The 23,858-nt window shown below is 36.9% G+C and overlaps 1 protein-coding gene across 1 annotated transcript in view; it reads left to right on the plus strand.

Annotated features, from left to right (window-relative positions):
* The window catches only part of ABCB7 (ATP binding cassette subfamily B member 7), a 41,671-nt gene that overhangs the window by 5,795 nt on the left and 12,018 nt on the right, over window positions 1–23,858 (plus strand). Inside the window, exons 2-11 of the mRNA XM_072876732.1 lie at window positions 2,110–2,187; window positions 3,835–3,921; window positions 9,905–10,024; window positions 17,906–18,038; window positions 18,478–18,746; window positions 19,987–20,075; window positions 20,159–20,246; window positions 21,250–21,424; window positions 22,849–23,006; window positions 23,554–23,717. Of these exons, the coding sequence (XP_072732833.1) occupies window positions 2,110–2,187; window positions 3,835–3,921; window positions 9,905–10,024; window positions 17,906–18,038; window positions 18,478–18,746; window positions 19,987–20,075; window positions 20,159–20,246; window positions 21,250–21,424; window positions 22,849–23,006; window positions 23,554–23,717 (1,361 nt within the window). The remainder of the gene's footprint in view (window positions 1–2,109; window positions 2,188–3,834; window positions 3,922–9,904; window positions 10,025–17,905; window positions 18,039–18,477; window positions 18,747–19,986; window positions 20,076–20,158; window positions 20,247–21,249; window positions 21,425–22,848; window positions 23,007–23,553; window positions 23,718–23,858) is intronic.

Here is a 23,858-nt window from a genome sequence, read left to right on the forward strand (position 1 = left end):
AATTAGCTTCTTCCCAGTAGCTGTTGGAGCATCAGTGTTTAGTCTCATGTGCTAGGAATATACTACAACAACAAATAATGCATTCAGAATTAAATACCTAAATTTCAATTCTTATAGTACTCAAGATTTTTTTCTTGCAAGGCCAAGCAGGAGAGAATGGTACTGCTCAGGAGAGGTTCCAGCTGTGTTGTCTTAAGAGAAGCCAAAGCATAGTTGTGAGCAGTGGTTCATCAGCCCCTAATGTCTCTTTGGCATGGTGTCTTAGTCTTTTATCAGCATCATGTGTTTAAAGAAGTATAAATGCTGGTGGGTTTCAATATGCTGACTGCACTTGAGGCTATAGGCGATGGGAACTCAATCTCATTGATGGGAATGAAGGACTTGGTGGTATTAAGCCTCTCACCCTGGTTCATGTCTCCGCTATAAATTCTGAATTGTCATAGTTTAATCCGTACTTCTGAATGGCCTCTGACTGGTGAAGCAGGTGGAGTTGTATTGATGTAACTGCCTTTGCTGAATTAGAGAACACTGCTGCCTTTTGTATTGGTTGTACAATTTAATTTGGTGTTGGATTCTAGGTACTCCCCAGATGCCGCAATAGTTGTTACTGCTAGGAGCGTTTAATCCTCCTCTTGCATGTTGGTGGGAACTTGTATGCAAAATAACCATGCCTTTGTAATGATTACATTAATTTGCAGTAACTTGGGATGTGCTGAGGCATCTTGAAGTCCTTCTCTTTGCATTATATTTTCTGTTTATGAAACTGTCACTGTTCATATGGAGAGCATAGTGGTTTAGATGGAATCCTCTGTGCTGACATGAAACTGTACAGTTATGAGTGTATCTGCAATGAAGTGCCTTATAAAGAAATAAAGCTCCTTCATTTAACACAGGTCTTGGAAGCATCAGGGCAGTTCACCAAGGCCAGTTAGCTCTACTAAGTGCAAAATGTATAATTCCAGTGTTTACTCTTTCTCTGCGTGTAATGTCATATACTGGAAATGTTTGAAATAAGCAGGTGACTTGTGGGGGAATGATCTTAATGTTCTTAAAAATGACTGACTAAATTATAACTTATGGTACGTGTCTTAGGACAAGAGCAAAGGAATGTTTAAGGCAAGGTATAAAATACATGATGGTGCTGCTGTTTGTCAAGGTTAAAAATACCCTTTTTTATGATTAGGTTCTTTTTTTTTTTTTTCCTTTTTGACATTTGTCCTTTGCCTTGGGCTGATGAGCCGTTCTTTTGCTATTTTGCTCTGTGGTAGTGATTTTTATATAGTGTGAGGTGTATGGTTAATATTGCAACAGAGCAGTAAAAGATTTAATATTGAATGTGTCAAAGATGATGTGGCACCATCATTGCTAACCAAGAGAGAGGTCCCTGTTTTGCCACTGGGGAAGCTCTACCAGCTAGTCCAGCTAAGGAAAATACATGGTCCTTTGAAACTCGTATGGAAAATGAATTGCTTTCAATGTAACATGTAAAGCATGCTACAGTTGGTGCCTAGCAGTGTATCTATTAAAGGTGCATTGACGGATATGTGAATATTGGGTATCTTGTGTCCTGCCTACCTAAAACTTGTAGTCAGCCATGCTCTAATTTCTGATAGTCCCAGTACTTCCCAGTCAAGAGCTGTAGCTTTGATCAGCCTTGTGGTCTATGAGACAAGCATGGCATGAGCTGAGCTAAGAGGAATTGGAAATGGCAGAACCTATAAGCATAAGAATAACAATTCATAATGAAAAACAGAACAAAAGAATATTTGAAAGAAGTCAGAAGACAACCTGGGAGAAAATTAAAATGAGAGGAAAGAGAAAACTTTGGGCTTTCATGGTACAAAGGAAACAAAGTCTGATGGGAGTGGGGATTCAGGGAAGGGAAAGGTTCATTGTCACTTAGCATTTTTAATGGTTGAATGTAATTTATCTTACAGCTGCTCCCCACCAGTTTTCTTTTTCTGTGGTCAGTTGTTAAAAAACAAAGCCATCTGCCTTGTTTTCATGTTACGCTTGTTTACATAAACTAGATGAATATTTTCTGAATGTGAAGTGAATGTTCTGCATGACTCCATTTTCACTTCTTTTTTTCCCCTTTTTATTCTGTAGATTCCACTAATCTGCAAGCAAAGATCATGGCACAGTCTGGGGGGAGATTATTCAAGGCCGTTATTAGAGGCTTCAGAGGTAGGTATAAATTGGTTTTCTTCCTACTTGCAGCTCAGAGGAAACTCAAGCCCTTGGAGCATTTTTCAGTTTAGTCTGCTGGGTTTTTTTTTTAATTTCACTATTTATAGTTTTGAAGTGCAGCAAGTTAAATGGCGAGTTATGTTTCTGCCTCTAGAAGAGGAGATAACTTTTGCTTAGAAGCTTCAGACTGCTGCACTCTCCTCAGGAAGTCTTTTTGAATTTCTAGAAACCAATGATAATACAGTAACTTACAAAGAGTTCTTAAAAATGTAGGTTTTGTGTGTTGATACTTAGATTCATGTTGTCAGGCATAGAAAATACCGATGCATAGAAAACTGTGAGTTTTCCTTGAGTATGTAGGGCTTTATTACTTCACAATTCTGCTTAGGTTGTGGAATATCAAGAAACTGCAGAAATTTATTCTCATCATTCTGAGTACCAGGATGTCAGGCTCTTATTCCTATGAGGTCTGCTTGCCTTAACACTAAGGTAAACATAAGGAAGATGCAATTTTTACTGTTCATGGAATAATTATGACAAATTTCTAAGTAACACACTTTGCTTGTATGAAGCTAGGAAGTGTATTTGGTTTGGTTTTTGTTTTTGGGTTTTTTTATTATAAAAAAATAACCACTCATAGAACTGACTTAAGCAGCTAAAATCTTTTCAGAGTCATTGGGACTTCAAAGCATGAAATCTACTTAGATAGTTTTTTATAACATTTTTCTTTAAAATATGAAAAGTGAAATTTTGATTTGGGAAACCCTGAGGTCTGCTATCAAACCAAATACATAAAATGAGATTCCTAAAGAGCTTTTACGTAACTTGAACCTGGAAATTGTCAACATGTATCAAATTCTTTAAACAAAATGCAGAATGTTTCTGAAAAACTTTAGTATGTCTATTGTTTGTGGCAAGCACTTTGGAATTGAACTTGGAGAAATGCCTAGTGGTAGTGAGTTGTTATTTTTTAGTACATCTACATGCATTAATAAATGCATAAATTTGCTCCATATTTATGTAGCAGGGAATCTTGGCCACGTGCTAAGAGAAGTGAGCTTTTTTTTTAAAAAGCAGGTTCTTTTCCTAACTGCACCTGTACATGCTGTACAGGGATCGCAGCAGGGGCTCTGGACCGGGCTAGCTTGTACCTGTCATATGGCACCAGTAGACTGTTCTCATCCTGATAGGAAAGAGAAGTCTGAAGTGGATTTATCTGTTTATTTTGCCCCCACTCTTTACATACACGGAAAGAGTATTATTGCTTAAGTGTGTTCCACTTTGTTTATTAATGTGCCTGAGTATGGTTATCCTCCAAAACTTTAATTTCTTTTCTATGTTCTTTAGTCTACTTTTCAGTTTTTAGGTCTCCTTTTAAACTGAAATATTTCAGGCTCTGTTATCTTTACCTCCTGGCTGCTTGGAACATGCTCTTTACTATACTGCTAGATTTATATTCCCTTTCTTACTATTGTTTCCTTAGGGAAGGCAAGGTTTTTAGAGAGAGGTAATATCCTTTATTAAAGCAAGCTGATACCGTTGGAGGATGAGGGAGGGAAAACAGACCAGTAGTTCTTCTTTCTGTTGGCTTTTACATGCATGTTTCCTGAGGTTCTTGCAAATTGACTTTTCATTTTCACACAGATCCTCCCAAGGTGGCGACTGATAGAAAAGAGAATGTGTTGGCATGGCCATGCAGGTGGAGGGCTTCACACAGATCCAAAGGAAGGGGTAAAAAATTGCTTGATTAGTATTGCTTTTTAAATAAAAAATGTGATCAGCTTCCCCAAAGGAAAAAAAAAAAGCTGAATACCCCAAGCAACAATTTGTGAAAACCTGCATTGGTAGATACGTGACTACTGTAGTGGAGTAGATACTGTTTAATTGTCGATGCAGGCTTGCTAGCTCTTAAATCACCAAATGTTTGTAATAACTGTGTTGAAGTGCTTCGGTTGTTTTATTAAAAATACAGTCTTAGTGTCACACACTCCTTTGAAATTAGCCTGCATTATGTTAGTTTTTTTTCATGGAAAGTATGCTTCTTTGTAATTTATAGTGATTTGTTATTCTTGTTTGTGACTGATACTTCCCTGTGACTTGACATTCAGGATAGTAGAAATCAGCTTGTGGATACAAGTTACTGCATCAGTTGGTAAAATGGCACCTGAAGCGGGGGAAGAGAAGTAATTAAACTGCATGTATTTTTACTTGGATTTAATGTTAATGCATCTGATACATTTTGACTGTATTTATATTCAGGAAGCACATGTTAAAATAATTATGATAGGTATGTAAGGAGAAGCAGTATCTTTTATTAGACCAAATGATTACAGTTAGAAAACGAGGCAAGCTTTTGGTTAAAACAACACAAACTTTGCATGATTAAAATTGCAAAATCAAAGCTCTTGAGTTTATGTAACTTCCATTTTCTCACGTCCTGGGCAAACTTATTTCTGATGCTTTGTGTATTTGCAGAACGATTCTGTGTGATGATTATAACTTGTTCAGACTTGGGCGGGATCTTTCCAAAACTAGTGAAGACCATGTTGGTGACAAACTGAAATTTCAGTGCAGAATCTGGGTCTTTCGGGGCTGGTTTGCTCATGATTAACTGTTCTGATGATGTATTTCCTACAGCCTCATTTGTAAAGAAACTGAAGAGTTAAACCTAGGATTTCCTCTTAAATTTTCATCTGAGAGTTGTCCTTTCGTTGAATCCAAACCTGTTTGTGCTACAGGTAGAAGTCAGGAGAGATGCTACCAAAATTTATGCTTTGGTAGTAAGAGGGAATTTCATAGTTTTAATCTTCAAAAATACCACAAGGAGCTGTTTATTCTTTCTTTAAAAAGCTATTTCCTAAAATGCAGACTTTTTCAGCTGAACCCCTTCACATGTGATCGGCAACTTCCAGGACAAATCTATTTAATCATCATAGGTATTACATGTTTAATAATAATGTATTTTCTTTGGAGTTACTACTTTTCAAAGGTCTACAGTTTGGCATCATTCAAAAATTTAAATTTCAGGGTTTTCTCTGGTCAGGAGGGAAATGGAAGATTCTGTTTACCAAAACACTAGTAATGTTAAGGAACAGTGGATGTTCCTTAACATTAAAACTCACTTAACATAAAAACTCACTATAAGTTAGCCAGCAATTTTGATGCCAGCTGGTATTTTTTTAGTCTGCTAGGCAGTATAAATATTCCAGTGACAATCTCCATTCACCCATTACTTGCAGCTATTCCTGTATAAGCCAGTCCCCTGACTTTTTTATTCCAATAAATGGAGTATGATGTAGTTAATATAGGACATTGTCAGTTAAGGCTGTTGTCTTACTAAACAAATATCAGCTGTTAAGGATTGTCCAGGAGAAAGCAGCAAGAACTAGCTGTAGGTGAGGTGAAATGCGTGAAGGATGGAAAAAACAAAGAGTAACATTGGGTGCAAAAGCCAAGAGGTTCCAGCAAAAATGAAGGGAAGGAAACCTGATGTTACAAGTGCAATTCTTGCACTTGTGTATACACACACTTATGTTCAGTGTGTAAAAGTTTTGGCACCCAATTTACCACGTGAGAATTTTTTTCCCCTAGGATTATGCTTCTAGGAAAAATGCAGGTGATATATGTCAGCATGTTACACCTTTCTCTCTTCCAAAATTTTTTTGACAAATCAGCCTGTTCATTCTGGAAACTGACTTTGGGACTGATGTTTTAAATTGCCCCTTCTATAGCAGCTTCAGGGGATACAGGACTGAATAGTAAGGATAAATACAGAGTATGAAGGGCCCATCACCTTCATCTCACAAGTAACTAGGAGAGAAGCTTACACATCTGTTTTTTTACAAAATAATTTTTACTTGCAGCAGTGGCTGATGTGCTGAATACTGAAACTGAAAACGGTATTGTTCTTTACCACCTTTGGTTTTTTGTGTGTTAGTCTTTTGTACACAGAATAGACAGGAAGAACTGTGCTGCCTGACTTGTTGCTAAGCAGACATACATTACTTTCTTATGGGAAGACTGATAGTCATGATGGAGCCCTGATAATTAGCTTTCCCCTACCACCATTTCACTCAGTTGCTGTTTAGTTTGCTAGTCATTGCTTGCCTTCTGTGGAGGGATGAATAGTACAAAGACAGAAGACTAAGGACTTTTTTCGCAAAGTTTGGACAGAAAATTCAGGCCCTAGTTTGACATTTATTTAAGCTGATAAGGCAACTGAAAAAAGAATCCTACCTCCTTCCTCACCTTGGTGTTTTGCTACATAAGTCACTGTACGGTCAGATAGTGAGCTAGCGTGAAGTGATCTAGCTGAAAAATAACGTGTCCAAATGGTGGGAACACCCCCTTCCTTCCCAAACAACTACTGCTGCTTCACTCACAGCAAGCTGCATATCACGGACTGGAACAACCTAAATGCCTCCTGCTATTAAAATAAAGTAAGTTTTGTTCTCAGCCATGCTTTCTCTCGTGCTACTGAGTTTGTAGGTTTATCTGACTCTCTTTACTGAGACAACACCCTGCAACAAACACCAAAGAGTCTTCTGCCAGTTTCATAAACTGAATCAGTTCATCAAGGTGTTTCGTGAGCTCCAGAGGTGGTATGAGAAATGGGCTGGGACTGTGCAATTCAGTGCTGCAAAGAGAGGAGAAAGCAGGGCAGGAAGCAAGCTGTTAGTGATTTGCAGAATAACCTCGTGCAGATATAAGACAGCTTGTGCTAGTACAATAAAGAGGATGATACAGCTTTGTGAGTGAGTACACAAGGAGCCAGAACTGGGTCTTTTTTTCTTCATCAGCAATGACAGCTTAAATGCAAGTCAAACTACCATTTTCTGCCATCATGCTTCTGATAGCTCATCATCCTGACATAGGCTTTATCTGTAAAGTCACAGGGTCAGCCCAGTGAATGCTTTGCAATACTCAGTAATCTTGGAAATTGTGAAGAGGAATGATGACTTTCTTTTTTCCCCTCTTTAGGTATTTTAAAAGGTCCAGAACCTGGATGGGATGGGTGGAGGGGACAGGAAGATGGTCAATACTCATTCCTTTGCAAATAGTCTTCAGTATTTGGTGGTGTATTTTAAAAACATGATGCATTCAAAAAGAAGAAAACATTTTTCTTCTTTGCTCCCTGCTATATTAGATTTATAATACTTTTCCTTCCATTCCTGTAGAAATAGGCCTTGAAAGAAAATACAAAACATTACTGCCACTTAAAAGGAGGTAAAATAAATACATCTCTTAACCTTTTTATATACCATAGAGAATCAAAGAAGGGCCTAGGTCCATTAAACAGATTGCTCATTTTAATTCTTAATGTTGCCACTTGCATATTTAAACCATTTTCAACTCATGTTTCTGTACAACAGTAACATTTATTTCATGGTAAACTTTGATGTAATAAGTGTGCCTTTTGCATCTCCTTTGATATTTCTTCTTGTTCCTTTGCAAGGCCTTTGGCAAATGACTGGCTGCCTTCTGACTTTTTTCTGAACGGATTTACTTCTGTCACCGTTCAGAGCCATGAAGAAACGGAAATGGATTCCTTGTTTGCAGCCAATGTATTTCATTCTTTTTAATAGCTTTTCTGTGCAAAGTCTGACTAGCCAATAGCAACATATAATTAGAACTGCTCTGGTTGCACTAGTATCTTTTGTGTTAATGTGATACCACTTTTTTTTTAACTTCCTTTTAACCTGTAAGTGGTGATCAAAGATATTTTCCAAATGTTTGAACTGCTATTTATGCGTGTCCTTGGCTCAAATGGGAAGATTCATGTATATGCTGCAGCAGATACCTCTATCTCCTGAATGGGTAGGACACAACAGAAACAGTTTTGCATCCTCTCTTCACTTACAAATCTTCCATATATCCATTTTTTTGAAGTCGTTTGAAATGTGCTTATAGTGTGTAATGCTCCAATACATTTGCAATTGTTGACAAAATGCAGTATCTCTTACCCTTTGGTTTTCTTTGAAGCTATGACTAGAAACACTGAGATGAATTTTCCGGTGCTTTTAAAAGCTTACATTTATAGGATTGGCTTCCCTGGTTGCCTCAGCAATCTTTACCTTTTAACAGAACTCTCCTTTCTTGCTTATTCACACTGGACCTTAACCGAGAATTTCTATTCTAATTTCTTTTATCCTCAGAGTCGAGGAGGGAGCATTTAGAGTGCACAATCTAGTGAGGGAAACATTAAAATATATTGTAAAACTCCTGCTTTCTACTGACTTCTGTAATGAAAAGTCATCTTCAAAAGGTGTGGACTAACTTTTTGTTGTCGTCCCCCCCTCCTTCCCGACTACAAAAATATTGCCTGAAAGGGAGAGATTAGCTGCTACTTGCTGCCCTCCCTTCAGCTTTAGATAACCAACCTTCATGTCTTTCAAGCTAACCCCAGGGTAGCCAACACAGAAAAACAAGTTGTTGATACTTGTGCTGTATGTTACTGCATGTGCTGTTATTCTCAATTGGGTAGCAGGGTTTAGGCTTCAGATAAATATATTTTGCTTGGAAGTTTAGTGGAATATATCTCAAGTGTAAGTGATACAGACATCTGTCATCCCATAAAATAACCTGTGTTTCTGTAAAAAAAAAAAAAAAAAGTCCCAAAACAAAACCCCTAATATTTCTCTAGTAGACTTAACTGAATTGTGGTAGTCTTTAGAGCAAGATTTGAGGTTTGGAGAAGGAGAACCTATTTGAAGAATTCATTAAAAATTGACATAATCAGTTAAGCTAATGTGTGGCCATGTATCTCTTCTGCCTCATGAAGCCTGATTACTCAACTTCAGGGGCCATTCTGTTAAATGAAGTGGTGACATTGGAAGATGAGTTAAGGCCACTAAAATAGTTTTCTTGCTGGTAGTCATGACTCCATTGGGCACCCATTGAAGGACTACCCTTTGGGTTCCTGAAAACATGCCCTAAAACACAGGGGCAGAAGAAGAGTATTTCTCACTTCTCTGCAAAGGTTATGAGATGACCAAAAAACTGTGAAAGTGATTGTTAGAAATGCTTAAATTTGTAGTAATGCAACCAAATCATCTGAGCTGAAACTTATATTCAGTTCAATTTATATATCAACATAAGTGTTCAGTCAAGATTCATTTGAGTTGCTGTAATGCTAGTGATTTTTTTTAAAATGCTGTATTCTGTTGTGACTCACTGAATGTTCTCCAAACTACTTAGGTTTGTTGTAGACCTTTCAGACTTCCTTCTTGCCTTAGGTTTTTGTTACTTCATTAAATTTTTAAAATTTTTAAATTTTTTTGCATTTTCCCTCCCGTTGTTTCTATGCTATGTTAAAACAGCTTCCAAAGAAGAAATACCAAACCCTTGCATTTTGTACAGAAATCTTGAGAAGAGAAAAAAGAAGGGTCGGTTTATTTGTTCTGCAAAGTATTTCAACTATGGTGAACTGTGGCTTTCTCTGTATTCCATTTACAGCTAGCTATACTCGTACTCTTGAGGACATGTGAAATAAGAACAATTCATCTGTTTTAACAGCATGTCATGGATATAAACCTAAAAACTTACAACTTGAAATTTTAATATGCAGCCCTAGTTTCAAACGTGAAGTATCTGTTGCCTATCAACTAAAATAAGGACGTGATCCAAATATATAAAATTCATTCTTATTTGTACTGTTATTTTGCTTCCTGGGGTCTCTTTATAATACGATGCCTTTGTTTGTTCTTTCCAATAGCTGAAGGAGATAGATGCCAAAAAGATTATCAGAGCAATGTTGTCGTATGTGTGGCCCAAAGACAGACCAGACCTGCGAGGCAGAGTAGTCATATCTCTGGGGTTTTTAGCAAGTGCAAAGGTAAGAACAGATACTTCATTGTATTGTGGTAGTTACTATTCCTCTGGAGTTCGTACAAGGAATAATTTTCTTTTTTACTATTTAAGGGCTTTTACAATCTTAAGATGTCTGTTTCCTGTGTGAGGAGCATTTAGTATTAGAAATAATAGCTTGGATTTTTTAACGAGGTGTGTATGCATGTGTGTGGTTGGGAAGATGATGATGATAATGATGACCAGAATTTTTATTTCCATTGCTCACATTAGTTGAGTCCAGGTTTTTCCATTGCCGATTAATCATTTACATCAGAAGTTATGGGAAATGTGAGTTAAAGGTTGCTTACAGATCTTTTCCTCTTGTGTGGTGCTGTATCTGTCAAACAGGATTTCTTCAAGGCTCTGTGCCCATTTTCAACTCTGAACTTGAGCAATGTGGTGGTATCTACTCACGACTCTTGCTGTGCTATGGAAAAGAGGATTTGAGCTCCACTCTTTTCTTGATATTTCTCTGTGAGATGGCAGCGGAATTTCTATTCTTTCAGGGACTTCTCTAGTGTCCTAATGTGAAAGAAGCTGTATAACTCATTTTTTTAATATTGAACCATGCTTTCATTCAAATGGTTTTTCTTGTAGTCTTTTGATTATGAAATGGCGGGTTGCTCTTACCTTTACTTCATTGTGTGAAAGGGTCTCTTATACTCTCACCTGCAAAAAAATTCGTGTTTATTCGTTCTTAGAAAGAAATAGGCATGCAAAAGCTTTCTGCAGGTTAATGGCGGATATAATTCAAATTTTGTGCAAACCTTGCAGAAATAGTTCAGAAGAGCAAATGTTAACTTTGTGAAAAAAATCTTTTGTTTTTGAAAAAAAAAAATTTGATTGCAAAATATTGGAAGTAAATTTTGTAAGTTTCATTGAGACATATGGCTCAACTGGGTTGCTTCTAAGTATGGCAATTTGTACCAAACATAAAGCTAATATTAGTATCTTGCTGGGATAAGCTAAAGTAGGTACTACTTAGCAATGAGTTTTAGCACTTAAGCTAGTTGCACTAGCAACTTATTAGCATTCAGCAACATTGCCATGTTATGAAAAGAGAAGAAACAAATTTCAGCTGTGTAGGTGATAAAAGAAGGGTACTTGGAAGAGAAATGTGCTCATTTATTTGAGCTGAAGAGGAAAGGCCAATCATTTGGTCTACAGCTCTTTCTCATGAGCAATCTATCAGGTGCTAGCTGGTACTGTCTACAGTAGATATTTTGGTTTGGGCTGCTGTTCAGGACGTTGCTGATAATGCAAGTGACAACATGCAGAATATGGCATGTCTGCACAAGTAAACTGCCACCATTTTTGTATCCTTGTGTAAAATACACAGCAATGCTTTCTATTACACTTAAAAACTGGGAAGCTATCCGCTCAAAATGCGGATGCTAGGAGCATTTTGCCTTGTGCAGTTTGTGCAGTTGCCCTTGTAATAATATTTAACTGATTATATGCTTGGTTCATTGAGGTTTTGTGATGTATATTTAAGAACACCTCATTTACCAGATGGATATGAAAATTCTTCTGATTCAGTTTCTTTTTAAAGCCTCTTATTAGTAATGTGGATAATAATCTGAAGGCAATTTTGAAATAAGTTTGAGGTATTTATTTTTTCTTTTCCTCTTCTGCTCTTCCCCCCACTTCCTAATTTGTAGGGTTATATGAATATGATGGAGAATGTGAATCCAGAATCTAATCCTGCGTGTGGCAGCATTGTACCTTGCTTTTAGGAAATCTGTTAATGTTTTAAGTGGCTTTCTGGGGTGTAATGAAAACAAAATTGATGGCCAGAATGCCTGACTCTTGCAAATAGCTCTGTATTTGGTGTAATACAGAGCTATTATATTTCTACTGGGAGAGAGAGGTTTCCCCCTGTCAGAAAATCAGACACTTAGTTGCTCTTTGGGGAAGTAACTGGATGTTTGGATCTCTCTTAAGTGTTATCTTAAATTTTCTACTTCAGAGTCTGCAAAAGGCAGCCTGGAAGCCCTGATGTTCAGAGCAGATTCCCAGAAGCAGAGCAGAAAACCTGTTGAGCTTTGCCCAGGGTTTAGGAGATTCCTGTTAAACCAGAAGTGTTTTGTGAAAATGTTTTGTTTTGGCAAACAAGGATTTCATTGGGAAAACTCACAGCAAGCTCTCTACAGAATATATATTATAACTGGCTGGGGTGAAAAATTTCACGGGTGTCTTCTAGCTATCCTTTGCTAATGTTCTTTGTTTTGTTCTGTTTCTGTCATAACAAAGCTGTGTTAGAAATCAAATATCTTTTAATAACTGCAGTTTAAAGTTACCACTCATCACCTGAGCTATGTCCACTCTTCCTTTGTGGGGTAAATTTTCTTAAATTGCTTCATACTTTACACGGGCTACGTATGCATGTAGTTATGGTGGCATAACTGACATGCGATAGTTTGTTACAGAGCTATAGGAAGTCTGTCATATCTTTAAGCCCTGAACATCTGCTTTTCTTCCAGAGCAAACTAAAGGTCACTTTGTCCTAGAGAAAATTAAATACAAATTAGTTTACCTGTAGCTTGCCTGGACCATGTATAATCCTGTGCAGTTTCCTCATTATCCTATTTGGAAGCCCTTTGTTCTGATTGCTTGTGAGGTTAATTACAATGTACTTGATAGACCACACAAGCAGTTTGTTAAAGTTTCTCTGCTATATAGTTGTGTCGGCACAAGAATGCCAACATACCTTTCTCCTCGCTGCAGTCTTGGCCCGATTTCTTTGTTTGCTATGAACTTGTCTGCGTCTGAAGGATTTACATCCTTATTATGGATTTTGTCTAAAGGCTGCTCATTCTTAGGGGTTTTGCATGGAGTACTATATGATCATGGTGCCTGCTACTAGTCACCTTCCCCAATAAGAAATACTTTTGTAAGCCTTTGGGCCAATTTCTTCTGAGTTTGACAAAAGAGTTTGCTGAGGTTTTATACCTCTGTCTTTATAAAGTTAAGTTTCCGGTTAGAAGAAAAGATCCAAATGGTGACTCTCTGAGACAGAGGCTGTACAGTGGCTTCAATTTTATTCTGAGAAAACTCCGGAGAATCACAGAGGAGAGGTAGGTCATGACATCTTCAGTCACAGGAAAAAAATTAGGAGTTCACACCCAGTTTGATTGGGCTTACTTACCCACAAAACACAGAAGAGCTGGAGATGATACCTTCTTGTCCTGCTGCTTGAGAAATAATTTGTCTCTTTAAATCTTCCGGTTGAGTAAAATTCAATTTCAAAACAAAAGCCAGTTTGTGTGCAGCTACTGAAGAGCGTACAGTTACAATCTGTCTTGACTCCTTTTGTGGGGCCCAGTTGCCAGTCATTGAACAAATTATTGTGATTTTTGGTTCTTTTTATCTACTCATAACCGCTAGTAGTATTGTTAGCCTTCAAAGTGGCTTTTTATGACTGGGAGCTAACAGGATGGAGTCTGCTCTAGGGCTAGTAAGGTCGTCTTTTCCTTGGAAGATTTGTTGTATTATGACATACTTTACATTTTTATCTTAAATATTTATAGCCTATCTAGAAGTGTGTGATCTGAAAGATGCAATGGGAAGATAGGTGAGAGGAGTACACAAGGCATTATCTATGTTTTCAGACACATAGATTAGCCTACTCAGGTTCTACATACATGTTTTTTCTTTTTCCTCATTCCCTCTCCCATTTTTTGTCATCTCTGCTGGGGTGTGTATAATAAATGCTTCTTTACTTTTCAGTTTCTTCCGTTTTTCTTCTGTAGCACAAGAAGAAAAAGTGCTCGGGCTTCTGAGAAGCTAGATTAAACACATGAATATGACAAAATCGCTTGTCACCTCTGTCAGCCTGTGATGGTTTTTGGCCTCTTGGTCACAGACCAAGCATGTGTTATTCATGAGCCAGAGAAATCTTTCCGGCTATCTGCATTTCTACTGACTGCTACTTCTGTAAGTTGCAGGAGAAGTTGTTTGGCTGAGGAGGCAAGACACAAGTGTTGTGAATTTTGTCTGTGTGCAAAGATAATTATATCTATCTGATCAGTTATGTACATATGATCCTGGTGTTTGAACCCTTTTGGTGGGCTCAGACGGAGTTAGATAATTACAATAAACCTCTAGAAACCGTTAGCTTTTTGAGAAGTTTCAGGTGAAAAAGTATTTTTAAATTTTTAAATTTTTTTCTTTTACTGGAAAAAGTACTTTTCGGGTCATCATTAAATTCGAAGACGGCATGAAGCCAGATGCTTCTTCCCTCTTTTGGACCACATTTTGTAGCTTCTTTAGTAGTCTTACTTCTGTAAGGGATGGAGTTTTCTGTTTCCACCAATGGAGTTGTTGGATGTATACGTTTATATTGGTCCGGAGATAAATTCAGTCATCTTCACGTCAGCGTTTCTCATTGAATTATTGGCAAAAGCAGAGTTCACTGTAGAGCAGTTTTATCTTGTTGTGGCTCAGCCTGTCACTAATTCATCATTTTTATTAAACAAGAAATACTGAGAAGAGCAAAATGAAAGATAAGACTGTTTGCCTTAAAAGTAGCATAGTCCCACAAGGGAATACAGATGATCATGATGCTTTGTCAGCTTAAAACAGTGCAGTCATTAAAAAAAAAGTTTAAACTGATTTAAGCATGATGCATTACAGTATAACGTGCTGTTAAATGTGGGCAATTGAGTTGGGATGACTTCATGGGTGCTGTATTTGCTTTCCAATAAATTCAGGCAGGGATAAGCTATTAATTCAAAATTATAAATAGAAAATGTACAAATTTATATTAAAAGGGTCTTGTAATGGGAATAGTTATCAACCTTTCAGGCATTAGGAAGAGGAGGGAAACCTATATAGATATATTGCATAAGACAATTGTTTTGCATGGCAGCTTTTCATAGTGTACCGAGGTGTGCTTAAAGCTTTTTGTTCTGTGCCAGCAAATCTAGGCTGCTAAAGAGATAGCTGTGAGTTTATGTAGAAGGCTGAAATTTTGTTTCCATTAATGTGAACACGATCTCATTGGCTTAACAAATTTAATAGGAAAGGCCTGTTTCTAATAAAGGCCTCTCATCTCTCTTGCTATCAACTTTGTAAGATTAACTTTTTAAAAAAAAAATTACTGGAAAGCAGACTGTCTTGATTGCTAATGAAATGCAATACCATGCTGCCTTGTTCTTATTCAGGCTTTACCCTCCAGGAGTCAGAACAACTATAACCTGAGACCAGGCTTTAAATTTCATTTAAAACTCTATTGGGTAGAATTATATTGATGTAAAAGACGACATTTCTGCAAAATTGTAGGCTGTTACCGGTTAAATTAATTGCGAGTGCAGAACTGCAGTTTAAAGAATACATCTCTTTTCTTTAAATGGACTTTAAAATATATCTGTAGTTCTATTTCTAAACTACCTGTAGCGTAGCATAGTCTACTGAAGAGTAAAATCCCTGCAGAGGGATTTGGGAGAATCTGCAGCAAATCAAGACAATCTGCATTACATTACTCTTATTTTCTACTGAATAGTCTCTCCCAGGAAAACCTGCACTTTGTCATGTTGGTCATCACTGTAACACACATGGTAGTATATTTGTCTTTATTAAGAACAAAATGCCACCCCAAAATTGAGTTTCAGCAACTCTGAACGGAAAGTAGGGGGGTTTTATTATATTGGGGAAGGGAGTGGGGATTTGAATTCAGTATTGTAAAGATTCAAAATCTCTGTTAATGCATCCTCAGTTCTTTGTGGGGCTTTATGCTTGAGGTTTAAGCATGTAATGGCAGTAACCTGTTCGTCTGCTGTGTATAATTGAAGTTATCAGACGTTATTGTGTACTGCTGCTTTGATGGTATTTGTTGGCTTTCTGCAGTTAATGCTAACCTCAGGTCTTTTTTTTTTTTTAATGGAGATTTCCACAATTCCGATCTATTAAAAGGGGAACTGTTGCTGAAAGACTCTCAGGCTTGCAGTGGATAAATTTCAGAAGAATGTATTTGAAGTAGGACCTGATCTTTCAGCAGTTTTCTTCTTTCAGTCACAAACTAACCAGTAATAATCTCACCTAGATGCTCTCAGATCTCATCTGTCTCCTCTCAGGAGTTGTCTAGATTATGTTGTATTGAGAATTTGGTAGTTGTCTTTTTTCTTTTTTTTCTTTTTTTTTTTTCCCCCCTGCTTAGTGTATTTCATAGGGGAAACACAGGAGGGAAGAGGACAAAATGGATTCCTTCCTCATTTGCATTTAAAACTTTTGCCTAAAACAGTGTTTAAAAAAACATAAACAGAACAGATTAAAAAAATTAGCTTTAAAATTTTTTCTTTAATCCCATAGTTAAAAGAAGTGTTTTCAAAACTCCGCTTTCCCCTCTTGGTGAAGTACGTGTCTTCCACTACTTGCAGTGATTTGTAACACTGCGAATATTTGATACTGGGATAGTTATTACAATTACTAAATGCCTGTCTTCCAGCTTGAATTTGCACTGAAGTTATGAAAGCCTTTACCACTCTTTTCTCTTGAAACCTGGTTTTATCCAGTTAATTTACAGTTTTTTCACTGGGCTTTCAGGACTGACAGACATCCCTAAGTACAATTGAGATCTAAGTGGGTATACAAAACATTTGGTGGAGAGAGCTGAAATATCTTTGTCAATCTGTTTTGGTTTTTTGTTTCTTCTCATGTAAAATAATTTGTCATCTACCCACAATTTTTTCTCCAAATATTGGAAAAAAACCTCCCAACTTTAAGCAAAGTCAGCTCACTGTAAAGTATTTTAACATCTGTCATGATTGTAAGATTGTAGATCTTAACATACTTGTTCAACTGCTAAAAAACTTGTATACCTTATTTTCAAATCTTCAGTTAGAAGCAGTTTGAATTAATGAATTCTATTATATGAAGTTTAACAGTAAATTTTTTTCTTGTTGGTACGAATGAGTGATGTAACAATGGAACATTAACAGGACTTAAGAGTTTTGTTTTCTTTAAGACTTTCAGTATTTTCTCATGCTACAATTGTGCAAATAAAAAACCCTAAAGTTGGCCTATTTACATATCTAGCTATCTTTTCGCATGTAGAGGAGACACCACTGTTAGAGGAGACGCATTGGGGTTTTGGTGCTCTTACAAAAATACCTAGTGACACACTCTGTGTTAGGTTGTGGATATGACTTCAGTGTTTGGTTTGAAAGCTCATATTGTTAAAGTAGTTTGTAGTGTCTTATAGACTGTATGGGAAGTCTTTTGTGCTGCTGTGCCAAATGCTGGGTTTAATGTAGACATTAAGTTAATGTTTATAGTGATGTTGCAAATGGAAAGCATTATTTAAATATTAAGGTAGTATTAACAGTCAGAAGAGACAAAGGATAGGTGAACTTCTTTTCTTTTACTTCACTAGAGCTTTGGTTTAATTCATCTCAGTTGACCCAGTGTTAGCAATATGTGGGTGAGTTGTTTCTTTTGTAGTAGTAGTTCTTAATACTCAATATTGCCAGTATCATAAAGAGCAAACAACCTGTAATGACGACATAATTTAGTAGCATTGTGAGCGTGTGTCATGCAGTGTCTGCTACTTGATTCATATCCTAGTCTTGCCATTGCTGTACTGAGTGCTCGGCCTCAGTTTAAGTGCCTTTGCAGTGTACAATTTGTTTAGGATAGAAACTGGTATTTAAAAGGAGCCAGAGAGAGAGAGACAAACTAACCCTGCAGTCCCAGGAGAAAAGACTTAATAGTATGGAAAATATGGTGCTTGAAATCAAGAGAGCCATCTCACGCGCACTAAGTGGTTAAGAACTAAATATAACAGTAGAGCAATTTCAGAAAAAATAGTCATGCTACATAGATATGTGTTTTAATGCATATGGACTAATTGGTGTTCTTGTGCTTTTAGGCCATGAATATATTGGTTCCCTTCATGTTTAAATATGCAGTAGACAACCTCAACCAGGTATCTGGAAACATACTCAACCTCGGTGACGCACCAAATACAGTGGCAACTGTGGCAACTGCTGTTCTCATTGGCTGTAAGCGGTGTTCCCAAATCTGTTGAGAAATGTTAACGTTCTTCAGCAAGGGAGTGGGAGCTTCTGACCTGTGTGCTGTGCTAAGCATCTAGGATGGTTTTTTCATAGTTACTTCGGTGTTGAAGTCTGTTTCCAATGTTCTGTGACCTTGCTTCTGGTATTCCAATTAAACAATGAAATAATGCTTATAGAAACAATTCTTGATTATAAATCCTACCCTTTCTTTTAACCATCTGCAAAAGAAACAGATTTAAAATGTGTGCGCAGTGGTTTATAAATGCAAAATAGCATGAAGTTTTGGACCAATTAAGTATAAACTACCTTTGAACTAAAAGTGTTGAAAATATATAAAGAATGAGTCTAATGTAATTTCATGCATGAAGGGAGGTTGGAAATACAATTATTTTCATTTTGTAAACTTTTTTTCATCTTTTTTTAGATGGTATCTCAAGAGCTGGGGCAGCGTTATTTAATGAAGCTAGAAATGCAGTATTTGGGAAAGTAGCTCAAAATTCAATCAGAAGGATAGCGAAGAATGTTTTTCTGCACCTTCATAACCTGGATTTGGCATTCCATCTAAGTAGGCAAACTGGAGCTCTGTCAAAAACCATCGACAGAGGAACAAGAGGCATCAGTTTTGTTCTTAGCGCTTTAGTATTTAATCTGGGACCTACAATGTTTGAAGTGGCACTAGTCAGTGGCATTTTGGTAAGTGTTGTTTATTCATGAGTTGGAATTGTCTCATTTAGGAATAAAACATTGGGGTTTTTTTACCAAAGTCTACTGAGTATTATTAATAATAATAATAATAATTTAATTTACAAGGTGGTTGTGAAAGCAACTGCTGTAAAGGAGAAAGCAATCCATAATTTTCAAATATTAGTTAGTTTAAATCAGCTTATTTGCAATTATTTTCACATTTAACGCCTGTCTGTAGCCGGTGGTATTTATGTAGATAGTTTTAAATGTTTTTCTTCAGAATTGTTGAAAAAATGAAATCAGAAAAGTAAACTGTGCACACAAGTGTCAAATATATCTGGGTAAATACTGAGGAAGCAGAATGTGAATGTCCAGGAATGTTGTGCCTTAGTGTGTTAAGGATAGAGGAGGGAGTGATTATTGGCTCTCTTCTGAATAGTGGCCTTTTCTTATCCAGAACTTAAAAGTGAAAATTATCTTTTGGAAAATAGGCTTCTCCTTCTTGCAGGTTTTAAGCTTAATAAGCTCAATTTTAAACTTTTCTTTTATAAATCACACTTGCTGTCTTTGAAATCAGGATCTTTGGATCTTTATATGTTAAAATCTAAATCTTGATTATGTAGCTTAGACTAAACTAAAAGCAAGAATCTTGTTTGGTTTATTCCCCTTCTTTTTAGAAGGACTTGATCAAATTTGAATGTAACAATATGAGTTAAACCCCCTGTTGATACTGGGTTGAATTTTATAACCCTTGGAAGTTGCAGATCAAGTTGGCTGTCAGCCAACATGCCACGATGCTTTAATTTTTCTTCTTACGGCTTTTCTCTTCTGATGTACCCTGAAGTAGAGAAAACGCTTCATAAATTGTTTTGCAAGGCCATTTATTTCTTCTTCTGCAGTCTTCAGCTTTCTTTCAAAATCCACTCAAAAAGCATGTAAACAAATACTTACTTGTGATAACGGCACAAACATCAGCAACATTTATGTTTTATAATGGCAAAAATAACTTTCCAGTATTATGTTATACGCTAGCTCTCTTATCTCCTCCTACCTTTTTATCTATACCTTTCTCCTTGCTACTTTCCTTTTGAGTTTATACCTGTATTTAGTCTTAAGCTGGTCAGAGCAGGGAGTGTGTTGGGAGGGACCTTCAGAGTTCTTGTCTCAGGCTAAGCTATCATAATTTTGAGACAACAGTGACATTCTGAAAATTATTATGACTTTTTTTCTTTTATTTTAAATATTCTAGTACTACAAATGTGGTGCAGAGTTTGCTTTAGTAACCCTGGGGACGCTAGGAGCCTATGCAGCATTCACAATAGGAATTACACAGTGGAGGTAAGGCACGCCCTTGGATTCATCAGGGTACTTAATGTTGCCTCAGCCTGAACTCTTGACTTTATTAAGCCTTCATTTTACAGGACTAAGTTTCGAATAGAAATGAACAAAGCAGATAATGATGCGGGTAATGCTGCAATTGACTCACTACTCAATTATGAGACTGTGAAGGTAAGACCAATCTTTACTACTAGGCTCTTTGTCTTAGTTCTGTCAGCCTAAGGAAAACGAGTCATAAGATTAGTCCTTTATAGGGCTACATATTTGGAGCAATAGCATATTTTTAAAACATTATTCATTTGAAGAGTACTACATGATATTGACAGAGTAGCATGAAAGTTGTTAGTGGGGCTTGAAAAAAATCTGTTTGCTAATAAAGGGTGAGAAGTTTCTTTCATGACTGAATCACCTTGACCATCAGTTTCTGCAAAATGTAAACTTAGAGTCTGGAAGAAGCTTTTCTTCGCTTGTTTGCAAAATTGTCTTCTGAATGTCAGCCTGCAACACACTGTCTTCTCAAATGACCATGTGTACTGTTTTCATTACCTATTGCGGTTTGTAGCACTCCATTGCAATGTTTGCATGAAAGAACAGGTCTCTATTGGTTCTTCTACTGCTACTATTAAAAAATCCTGTGGACAGCTGTGAAATTGTGCAGGCTCATGCTTATTTTATGCTTCTTTTAATTGGAGAGCTAGAACTAGAAAGATAAGCAGTGGAGTTAGCTGTGAAGAAGGACCCAGAAGGAACCATTGTGTAAGAAGTACTGTTCTAGAGAATTTGCCATCATCACAGTAACAGGAGTGTTCTAGTACATGGAGGACAGTAACTTTTCTTCTTCTTTTTAGTATCTACTGGCAGCTGGTGTTTGGTTTTGATGTTAATCGGGCAGAAGTTCTGCAAGACAGACACCCAGTGTTACTAGTATAATATGAGTATGGTAGGGATCTCCATAGTGTCTCCTTTCCCAGTGCAGAACGTGCTGGGGTTTGCTCATGGGTTTTGTCTTCACACACTAATCTTTTATCTTCTTTTCTCTTTAGTTGTTAGAAGTGTTGAAGAGGTGTCTATCTGTGCATATGTAGTATGTTTGTACTGAACTTTAGAACTAGTTAAATATACAGTCCAGTATGTTTGAGAATGTGACATTTTATTATTTTTGTGTATATCATAGTATTTCAATAATGAAAAATACGAAGCCCAACGGTATGATGAATTCTTGAAGACATATGAAAATGCCTCCCTGAAGACTACCTCTACCTTAGCTCTCCTGAACTTTGGACAGAGTGCTATATTTAGCATTGGCTTAACGGCCATCATGGTGCTTGCTAGCCAGGGCATTATTGCAGGTAACTCATCTGTCTATAAGCTAAAAACGATTCTCCTTTACCTTACTTCGTCCATAATAGAAGTGTTAATTTTGATTAACTTATGGTTGATGTGATAGTTCATTTTGAGAGTTTTTGCTTGAGAGTTTGGGGTATTTCTGCTTCTTGGAGTATTATTAATTCCACTATATATATATATAGCAGTAACTAGTACAATTTTATTAGAAACAGTTTAAAAGTTTAGCAGTTAGAGAAAGATGCTAAGAAAATGTAACTTCGGGAAGTTTCTGCTGAAGGATTGTGAAAGACAATTCTGTAAATACAAATACTTCTGTGGGCCTTCTACAAAGGTCCTTTCTTTTTGCCCTTCTTCTTTCCCATGTTGACAAGATTCAGAACTTTTCCCCAACGTGTATATACCCATGTGACAGTGTCCTTCATGTTCGTTAGATTAATAAGGGCACATTATTAAAAGAATTGTTTCCATACGTTAGAGTTTTTAATCTATATTTGTCTAATTTACTGCATAAAGTGAAGCCTGCTTGTTTAGGAAGACACAGTACAAGCTTCAAATATAGTAGATGAATGCAGTATCGGGATGAGGCTCAGCTAAAGCGAGGTGGTTTTAGGGTAAAAATAATGATGCTTTAAACACTGTTAGCATCCAGATGTGTCTGAAGGGTAGACCTTTATATCATGTTGTCTTTCTTGCATCTGCTTTGCTCTTTTTAAGAGATGCCAGGACAGGGAGGAGTTACACTGTGAATGGATAAGTCAGTAGGTGCAGTTTATGGCTGTCCTTAAGAAAATTTAGAATAGCCTTGAAGCAGGATGGTAGAAATACGGCTTTAAATCATCTTTCTGGACCTGTTTCAGTTGAACTGACCTGGCACTTACCTTTAGCTAGTGTGTCATCCTGAGTTTTCCCTTGATCAGCATATTTGATATTAAGCTGCCCAGAGGTTCTCACTATATGTTTTAGCAGCTCTGTTGTATATAGTGTGAAAGTCCTCTCTCTTGATCATGACAAATTCTATAATTTGGATTTGTCTAATTGTACTTAAGATTGTCTTTCCTGGTTCTTGCTTTCATATATTAGTTACTCTCCTTCTAACTTATTTAGGCCCCTTTATTTTTCTCTCTGTGGAATTTACAACTTTACAATCTGATGTTTTCCGTGAATTTCCTGATATGCTGCTTGTCTTATTTTCCAGGTGCTATTAGTGAAATCCACACAAACGTTGCCATTTGTTTCAGGCACCTTCCTATATAAAATCTGATCTTCTGGGAATGTGTTTTGTTTGCTATTTAAACATCTGGTTTTAGAAATGGGATAAAAGAAACTAGACTTGATTGACTTGATTATTTTTTTAAAATCTTCTGGTGCTTCCTAACAAGACAACCCTTCAAGTCTCCTTCTTCTCTCACATCCATTTTGTCTTAAGGCAGCCTTTCTGTTGGAGATCTAGTAATGGTGAATGGATTGCTGTTCCAGCTTTCTCTTCCCCTAAACTTCCTGGGAACAGTATACAGAGAGACAAGACAAGCACTTATAGATATGAATACCTTGTTTACACTTCTCAGTGTAGATACCAAAATTAAAGTAAGTAGTAGCTTATTTTCCTAAAGTATCTGGGTATTTAATAGGGCTGTTTTCTGGCAATGCCGCCATTTCACCCTGTTCGTTACCTTCCAGGTTTAATTTCCATTCAAGAAGGAGATGTTGTGTAAGGATGCTGTTCTGCCTCCTCTTTAAGTGCAGTTAGTGCAATAGCAGCTGCTTTTTTCTTGCAGAACCTTTTAGTGACAGCAGAAGTTGCTTCACGGAAGCTCTGTTTGTACTGAGATTTTTTTTTTATTTAAGTATTCATGCCTTGTGCTTGAATTTTTATTTGTAATTAATGATGCAGAATTTATTACTGCAAAAGAAGTTGGGAAGCAGAGCGTTTACAGCAGAAATTTTTACCTTCTTTGGGGAAAAGGAAGGACAAACCAATTTCATTTATGTGGCGGATTATAATTATTTTCAACATATCCAAGCTGGAGTGTCTATTTGCCTTTTTCTGAGCTAGGAAATGTACTGTTCAGCTTGTTGAACTGCTTGAGATACTTTCTGGGCAGCATATAAAGTGGCACTCTTCTTTTAATAGGACAAAAAGCTGGCTCCATCCCTGCAGATCACACCACAGACTGCTGCCATCGTCTTTGATAATGTGCATTTTGAATACCTTGAGGGGCAGAAAGTCCTTGCTGGAGTGTCTTTCGAAGTCCCTGCAGGAAAGAAAGTGGCCATTGTAGGAGGTAGTGGGTCAGGGTGGGTAAATGGACTAAATACACCAATCAATGATGCAGAATTTTGTATCTTAAATGTGTGTGTTCTCATGTTTTGCTTTTTATTATTTTTGTTTGTGACATCAGTTCTGTTTGGAGATTGTAAATGGCAAACCAGGAATGT

This window comes from Ciconia boyciana, chromosome 12, assembly GCF_034638445.1.
Source record: "Ciconia boyciana chromosome 12, ASM3463844v1, whole genome shotgun sequence".
NCBI lineage: Eukaryota > Metazoa > Chordata > Aves > Ciconiiformes > Ciconiidae > Ciconia > Ciconia boyciana.